Below are 8,825 nucleotides of genomic sequence, written 5' to 3' on the forward strand. Positions count from 1 at the left end.
TTGGCAAGAAGGTCCATTATTATGGATACATTTATCTTATTCTCCTAACACTATTCTTACTAGGTATCCTGAGGCTGTAGGACAATTAATACTCAAAGGAATAAAAGCAGCAAAGGGAGTGTTTGGAATTTCTCCCAATAAAATTATTACTCCATATACTATGAATCAAATTGATGAGTTAGCTAATGAGTTAAATACTTGGGCAATAATCATGTGCAAATCTAATGTTTCATTTGATAACCACTTACCATCTAATCCTTTATTGTCTTTTTGGTCATTGCATCCTGTAATTTTTCCAAAAATGACAAGAAAAACACCTTATCATGAATGCTCCAAATATATTCACTGATGGGTCAAATAATGGTACAGCAGAAATAGTTACACCTGATCAAACTTTTACACTTTTAGTACCCAAACAATCAGCTCAAAAGGTAGAGCTTAATGCAGTATTACAAGCTTTTGTGATGTTTAAAGATTCTGTATATAATTTATTTTCCGATAGTCAGTATATAGTTAACGCTATAGTATCCCTTGAAGATGCTGGTAGGATTTCCCCTTCTTCTACTGTTTTCTCTTTGCTTTCCACTATACAAAGTCTAATCTGGGACAGAAAAGATCCATTCTTTATAGGACATATCAGGGCACATACAGGATTGCCTGGAGCCCTTAGTTTGGGCAATGATTTAGCAGATAAAACTACACATGACATATATATTTTCTCTACACTAGAAGAAGCTATAAATTTTCATAAAAGGTTCCATGTCAATGCTAATACTTTACAAAAGCATTTTAAAATAACTAAGGAACAAGCTAGACAAATAATAAAACAATGTCAAAATTGTGTGACCTTTTTACCACAAGTTAATCTTGGAGTCAATCCTAGAGGATTGATACCTAACCATATTTGGCAGATGGACGTCACACACTTGCCAGAATTTGGAAAATTAAAATATTTGCATGTTACAGTTGATACTTCTTCTGGATTTTTGATGGGCTCCCTTCATGCCGGAGAAAAAACTAAAGATGTTATAGCTCATTGCTTACAAAATTTTGCCACTGTGGGTGTTCCAAAACAGTTAAAAACAGATAATGCCCCTGGTTATACTTCTACCTCTTTTAAACAATTTTGCTCAACATTTGGCATTACTCATATAACAGGAATCCCATACAATCCACAGGGACAAGGCATAGTTGAAAGAGCTCATCAAACTATTAAAATGTACTTATTAAAGCAAAAAGAAGGAATTGGGAAGGGGTATATATTCCCCAAAGATAAACTTAAAATAACCCTTTTTACTCTAAACTTTTTTAAATTTGGATTCATCAGGACTTAGTGCTGCGGAAAGGCATATGTGTCCAAAAAATGTGCATAAGCCCAAGGTACTTTGGAAGGATATTCTAACAGGACAATGGAAAGGTCCTGACCCAGTAATTGTCTGGAGTCGGGGGTCTGTTTGTGTGTTTCCACAGGGAGAACAGCAGCCGATTTGGATTCCAGAGAGATTAACTAAAGTGATTTCTACAGACCAAAAAGAAGATGATTTGACTCAAGTCCATAACAGCTGATATCCAAAACTCCAGTTTGGCTATCCTTACATCTGCGATAGAACCAGGATGCTTTTTTCAATATCAATTTTATTATTGCCCTTTCCCACATTCTATTTTGTTTTTTGAGCTCATACAGACCTAGGTTAATGTTTTGCTGATCAGTTCTATTTTTTGACTATAGAGTTTTTAAACATTGCAATGGAGATTTCACCTGTAAAAAGTTATAAGGCCTTTACTATTAGGTTATGTGTTGTATGTATTATATGTGTGCACACTTGTGTTTTGTGTTATATGTTTGAATGTACGTATGTCCATATATCATATATGATGAGTGCTCATGAAAAAATGGATCCAAATATTTTTTTTTTATTCATGTGATTTAAATGGTTTAATTTAAATTGGGTAAACAACTGTTGAGGATTGTTTTAATATGTGAACAAAAAACGAGGTTAACAGATCTGTTTGTTTACTTTCACCTTTCCTTTTCATTATATTTAATAATTCTCTTAAAGACAATGTAAATTGTTAAGAAAATTGTTTTCTTTTAGTGCCTTCTGTAATGTTACATAATTTTTTCTTTAGCCATTATTGCCAGAATTCCTATCTTCATCCCAGTGCCGGTGAAGACAATGTAAATTGTTAAGAAAATTGTTTTCTTTTAGTGCCTTCTGTAATGTTACATAATTTTTTCTTTAGCCATTATTGCCAGAATTCCTATCTTCATCCCAGTGCTGGTGAAGTCAAAGATAAAACCAATCTACAGCTTCTACAATAGCCATCACTGAACTGCTTGCAGAACTTGCCTGGACACATTGTGAGCTCACCTGTATGCATTGTGAACTATCTGTTGGTGCAGCGACTTGTGGTAGTGTTGGGGTATTTTTGCTGATGATGTCATCGGTGGTACAATTTTTCCAAAAGGAGCCGTCAATTGGCTTGGTGTATCTTCCTCCCTTCTGCTTGTCATGATTGTCCAGCTAAAATTTGGGGGCCAACAGAGGTGAGGCAAAGAACCTCACCCCCCCCGCTGGTACAAAGACCTCTCCACAGGTGTGGCTGTATACTGGACCAGTAGTCAGTGACAGGTAAGATCCAATTGCAATGGTACCAACCTAACGGGTAAGGACCATATGTACTATGGGACAACCTAAGGCAGGCACGGTCCCTAAGCCACATGCTTTTTGTTTAAACAGAGAGGGGGAGATGTTAAGAGCCACAGCCGAAGGGGCCCCAGCAAACTTCCAGCTGCCAGCAAACTTCCAGCTGCCGGCTGATGATTGGCTCACAGCGGCCCCAGCAACATCTAGCTGATTGGCTCCTCTGCGGTGATGCTCATTGGGCTGTTTCCCTGCCCTTTCAGACCACGGAGCTGCTCATTGGGGGACTTTTTTGGCTCCTCCCATGTGACCCAGCCAATTGGCCTCAAGAGCAGGAGGATTGTGGGAGTTGGAGAGAGGCTTGTAGGAGAGAGGGGCTTGTGTTGTTGGAGAGAGAGGCTTGTGGAAAGCCGTGGTGGCAGTTGGGGCTCTGAGGGTTTTTCCTGAGAGGCTGTATTGTTTGGCGTGTGTGGTTCTAAAAATAAAGTTAGTTTCTTTTGACAAGTGGCTCCTGATTGTGCCCAGCCAGACTGCGGCAAAACTTTAGCTTCCTTGTAATTAAACCATTCTCCTTTGCAAACTTCTCGGTTTTATAAACGGGCAAACCATGTTGTGTAGCCTCGGTTTCTTTTTCCTCATTGGTTTGTAGGAGAACTTGATTACATTTGGGACAGCCACGAGGAACACAGGTCAGGCTGTGGTCAGGGTAGGGATGACACTAGGGAGGGTGAGAGCTGTGTCAGTGGTGGTTCTGCCTTGGGATGCAGTCAGAGCCTCCAGGCTGCTGGGTCCCCAGGGAGTTCATGGTCAGGACTGTAGAGGGGGTGGGAGGGTGGGAGGAAGGCCATGTTCTCTCATCAGGCCACCTACACAGGAAGACCATGGCCATGCTGGGGATCAGTCCAACCACTCTGTCCATCATCATTCAGGAGATGAGAAAGAAGCTAAGAAAAAAGACAAAACAAATGTTTCCAGGCATATTGCTAGAAACCTGGTTAATGGCACAGGGGACTGAAGGCTGAAAAGCAACTCTCCTTCCAAAGGAGACAGGAGGGCCCAAAGTTCTCAAGAGGCATGTTATAAAAAAATCATGCCCCTGTCTGTGATGGCCATGGCTGCCACAAATGCCTCATAGTCACTCGGAGCCTTTTGCTTCCATAGCAGGTCCTCCCCAGATGACTCCACTCCTTGCCTGGAGTGCAAGGAGTCCCTCCCCTAACCATGCTTAGGCAGAAATACTGAGGATATCTTCAAGGACACTGCATGCTTGAGCCCATCTTTTTAATTCAAATAAATTTGTTTCCCCATCTCCTTTTGCCAACAGTGACTGTGCATCCCTTCATGATCTGTACCTCTTCCCATTCTGCTGCAGCATGAGTCCTAATGAAGGCTCTTAGGGATGGGTAGAGTTCGTATATTCAGACTCTCATCTCAACTGGAGCAGGTCAAGTTGGTTGCACTGAAAACTGGCAAACTGGGTAGGTCAACCTTAGGGTGGCCAGCACAGAGAGTGACCCAGAGCAGTGGTGAGCTACAGGAGCTGCTAGGTCTGTCAGATGAGTTCCAGGGCACTATTGGAAGTGGCTGGCTACTGCCCCCAGGAGAGCAACAGGAGAACTGCTGCCACTAGGAACTGGGGGTTGCTGACATTCAATGCCAGGTACTAACACTACGGTCTGAGAGCCCCATGTCAGTCCTCAGATCCCAGAGCTCCAACACCAAGGAAGATGTGCTTTGCCTCTTTGTGATTCCTCTTCATGTCTGGCCCTCAGATAATTGATAAGAGAGATGTTTAAGAGGCACAGATCATGAAGGGATGCCCAAAGAAGATTCCCTCAACCAAGAGAGGCCTTTTCAATGGTGTGATGATTAGGGTTTTCTCCTAGGATCAGAGGAAGAAACAGTCTAAATCTGCAAACAAGACCCAATAGATGGATGCTTGTGCTTCCTTCGTCCTGGCAACCCCAGTTGTCTCCTCTCAGTTCTCACTGCATGGACATGCACAGAAAATATGGCAGAGTCAGCAGCCACAGAAGATGTTTCCTACCAAACTGCCTTTATTATAACTGACAGTCCAACAGGGTACAGCTTCCCACCAAGGCTTGAACATCGTGACCCTCCCCTCTCAGTACCCTCCCTTCTGCCCCACACCTGCCCTCTTTCTACATTCCCTGTACCCTCCCACCCCCTTCACTTTCCTGAGAACCTGCAGGAACTGCCCTGTGTGGGGAAGAGGTCTTCACAAGCTGAAGACCTTTGGCCCTTCTGGTGTAGAATGAAGCAAAGGTGATTCTTGCCTGAGGGGCAGTCACCCCAGAGGCCACCGGCCAACACTTCTGTCCTCAGGGCCTCTTCTTCTGGTTGCCAGATGACACACACTTTCTCTTCTGAGGCTGTGAGGTTCCACCTAGCTCCAGGTCCACACCTTGCCCTCCGATGACCTGGAGGGGAGGCCCCGTGCAGGGCATCTTTTCCGCATTGCATGAGCGTCCAGTGAGAACACTCTTCATGGTCATGGCACCTGGAGGAGGGTGGGAGCTGAGGCGCCCCCTCTGGGGAGGTGCGGCCTGGAGTGGTTGGTCTCCTGAGCACAGGGTTTCTATTTGAGGGGCCTGGCTCTGGGACAGTCCCCAGGGCAGCAGGCGGTTCTGGGAGTTAAGGAGGAAATCCAGGCTTTGGAGGTCATCGTCCACACTGCAGCCATTGGCTGTCTTATGTGGCCGCCCAGAAGAAGTGGCTTTTCTGGGTCCCACTACGCCTTTGTTCCCCAGGTTTAAGGAGGAGGATCTGCAGTTATGGGGAGGATGGTTGGAGTGCATGTTCCCCAACGAGGATGACCAGTGACGGCCTTGGAGGACAGCAGAGTCCTTCGATCCCAGCAACTCTGGCTCCATGGCCCTGCGCCTCTTCATGACCTGGGAAGCCACCTCTGTGGACGAGTCCTCCATGCTGGCCCCTTGATCAGTGTGATGTTTCCGTTTCTCTGCACCTTGGTTGGCAGGTGCCTGGGAAGCTCTTGAGTCCTGTTGGGACATACCATGACCTTGAGGCCCCTGAAGAGCTGCTTCTTCACAAGCTGAAGGAGAATATGGGCACTGGCCAACTCTTCTACATGCATGAAATGGGCCACAGGGACTGGGACAATCATTTCTATGGGAGGTGGGAAGTGGAGAGACAGACTGAGTCTCTGCTGGCCACCCTCCTGGGCTTCCTTTATTCTTGATGCCCTGAACCCATCCATGACTCTCCTGTCTCCTTCCTTTCCCTTCTACATCCTATGTCCTGTGAAGTCACTCAAGGAAACATGTATCATAGGCAGGATAGAGACAGATGACGTCCTGTGGGCCACATGACTAGGGTCCTGTGCCTTCCTCATCTACGTGCTATCCCTTGATCCTCTGTCCACCTGTGGCCACTCCCTTTCTTGTCTATTTGTGTCCCTTTGTCTCCTAGCCGGCCAGTATTGCTCTCTGCCTTATCCACTTGGTGTCTTTCTCCAAGTCCCATAACCCTGGTTTGTCTACCTCCATAGTTCTATGTGGTGCCCCTTTCTCTTCTCTATCTTTTCTTTCTCCCCAACCCATGATGTACCTGCCATTGTCTGTGAGGAGTATAACCAGTGTACCTTCTACCTGGTTTACTGGGGGACCCTCCTTCCCTGTCTACCTGGTCAGGCGTGAGTCCTTCCTCCTGGTCCAGCTCTTTTGTTAGGGCCAAGATATTTATGGATGGTTCAGAGGAAAGTATTTCTTCCAGGAAGCGGGGGTGAATTATGCTCTCTGCCTGGGATGAGAAGGAAGAGAGTGTGAGTGACCTTGGGAGTAAATAGCCCCAAGTCAGGAAGACTTCTAGTAGAAACCAGAAGCAATGAGGATCCCATTCTCGTTCCACCATGGGGATATTATAGCCCAACAACCTGCTACAAACATTTACAAGAGTGTGCGTGTGTGTGTGTGTGTGCATGCACACACACACACACACACACACACACAAATTCTGCTGAGCATCTGTGCTAGAAGCTCAGTTCCATGAGTTTTGCAACCTTGACTACACCAAGATGGTAGGCGTGGCCCACCTTGTTGACAAAGTCCTCATCAACGTAGCTCAGGAGACTTGGATCTGGGTATAAATCCTCTATTGGCTGATGCTCCAGTCCTTCCTCTCCCAAGATCTCAGCAAGCTCTTCTGTGGACAAGTGGGAGGGCTCCCATGTGGCCAAGCTGGTAGGCCCACATAGCTCATCCATGATGTCCATGTACTCTTGGATGGCTTCAGGTGGGATCTCCTCGGGCGCCTTGGTCTCAGGCCCGTTGGTCTTGGCCACCTTGCTCTTGCGTGCCTTGGTCTTGCGTGCCTTGGTCTCAGGCACCTTGGTCTCTGGTGCCTTCGGTTTGGCTGCTAATGAGCAGGCAGGCTGTAATTTGGGGCTGGTCTTTCTGCACCCTAGGACAGGGAGGACCAGAGTGGTGCATGAATGAGGGATCCATGTGCATCCCAAACACTGGGTAGTAGGCAGGGTTCAGCGGACCTAACTGGCATGCCATGCATGAGGCAACCTGACCAGGACCTGAGGGATAAAACAGTGCACCAGATGCACCATCTAGGAGAGTCTAGTGGGAGCACATTTAGAGTGACTGATATTCCATGTGCTCTACCCTCCAAGACCCAAGTCCTGGGCAGATGATATGTGTGTTCTCTGGACCGGCAAAAAGAGAAAGGAGCTGTGTACTTGTGCTGGTGAATACGCAGTTCAGGGCTGGGTGGCAGGGACCTCAGGGGCTAGGGGCTGTTCTGCTTACAAGACCAAATCCCCCACACTGAGGGAAAAGGTCTTATTTGAGACAACAACTTGCCTTAGCCCTTGTCACCATTCGGAGACTATCGTGGGCTCCTGTGGGAAAGAGGGAACCCTACCTGGCCGTTGGAAAGCCTCAAGGACTGGCGGCTTTGAAAGTTGCAGCATTGGAGGTACAGGAGGAGGTCGGCACTGGAAGACCCCTGACAACTGCATCCTTGGATCCTCCATCTCCTCCGCAGCCTCAAACTCCATGAACCTTGGTGGGTAAGGGAGGCACAGGCTGAGCTGAGAAGCAGGTCAGCCATACCAGGCAGGTGCTAGCCCCATACCAGGGAGGAGCTGGGGGCAGAGATATGGAGCTGTGTCCTGGAGTGGTTCAGGCCAGTCCCAGGAGGGAGCTGCTACATAGGAAGAGTGGCAGTTCTGAGGGAACACCACATCAGCCAGCACCTGAAGGGAATCAGCTGTGTGACGCGGCATAGCCCTAGGTGACCCTTGTTTCCCCTGTCCCTGCCAGGAACCACATGGATCAGGCAAGTTCCAGAAACTGGTCAGGGAAGTGATGTATATGAGGGTCCTGGCCCAATTAAGGGATGCTGAGGCTGGGACCTTGAGCCTTGAAGGATCACCTGGGAAAGAAAGGCATAGGAGGGGTCATGTGGAGGTGGAAGCTGAACTGAGAACATTGGGTTGCTTCCCCGGAGGGCCGGTTCTTTTTCTTCCTTTCTCTTGTTGGAATGCCAGGGATTTCATAGAGCAAAGGCAGTAAAGATGGCAGACCTGTCCTAGGGCATCTGAGGTTCTGGATGCCCCTGACCCTGCACTCTTCACTGCCACCCTCTTCTGGTACATTGGGTTAAAGGGGTGACCACTTTCATGAGATCCAGTAGTCCCCACTCTGTAAAGAGGTGCCAGTTCCCGGGCAGGTGGTGTGTGTGAGGCTAGTGGAACTCTTTACCTCTGCCCAGACAGCAAAGGAGAAGGAGTCAGTGTGGCTGGACTGGTTTTTCCTCCCCATTGGGACCCTGAACCTCAAGGCACAGTTGGAATCACGAACATTGAGGCTGGAGATTCTGGGATTGTTGCAGAGAGAATGTCCAGCGCTTCAGCTAGAAGGAGCTGCAATTTGGAGAGCTAGACGCCTCAGAGCCAACACATAGGTAGGTGACATGCCCTACCCGACCCTGCTGTGCAAACCCTGAATTCCCACCACTAAGTTCTGGGCCCTGGAATCTAGCTCACTTTTGTGAGGTCTCATAGAAGACCATCCGGTCAAAGTTGCTGGTGCGCTGCCATTCCTGCAAACCCTTCCGCAGGCCCTCTTCCATGGTCATGGTGGGCTCCCGTCGGGACAGAGACCGAAGCACTGGGCTGGAATTCAT

The 8,825-nt window shown here is 47.5% G+C and overlaps 1 protein-coding gene across 1 annotated transcript; it reads right to left on the minus strand.

The window, feature by feature from the left end:
- Positions 1-4,987: 4,987 nt before the first annotated feature.
- On the minus strand, positions 4,988-8,825 carry LOC124101655 (NUT family member 2D-like). Its single transcript, XM_046457760.1, has 5 exons — positions 8,686-8,825; positions 7,560-7,699; positions 6,688-7,088; positions 6,278-6,428; positions 4,988-5,721 (listed from the first exon to the last, which is right to left on the minus strand). The coding sequence occupies exons 1-5, from the start codon at positions 8,823-8,825 to the stop codon at positions 4,988-4,990; spliced, it is 1,566 nt and encodes a 521-aa protein (XP_046313716.1).

Source organism: Marmota monax, unplaced genomic scaffold, assembly GCF_021218885.2.
Source record: "Marmota monax isolate L192 unplaced genomic scaffold, Marmota_monax_Labrador192_F-V1.1 WCK01_AAM20220418_F8-fsc00231, whole genome shotgun sequence".
Classification (NCBI taxonomy): Eukaryota; Metazoa; Chordata; class Mammalia; order Rodentia; family Sciuridae; genus Marmota; species Marmota monax.

Coding starts and splice junctions, on each gene's coding strand:
- LOC124101655 (XM_046457760.1), bottom strand. CDS start 8,825: ATGAATTCCAGCCCAGTGCTTCGGTCTCTGTCCCGACGGGAGCCCACC. Junction 6,429..6,687: donor ACCATCTTGGTGTAGTCAAG/GTTGCAAAACTC, acceptor TTCTCATCCCAG/GCAGAGAGCATAATTCACCC. Junction 5,722..6,277: donor AGGGTCCCCCAGTAAACCAG/GTAGAAGGTACA, acceptor ATTCTCCTTCAG/CTTGTGAAGAAGCAGCTCTT.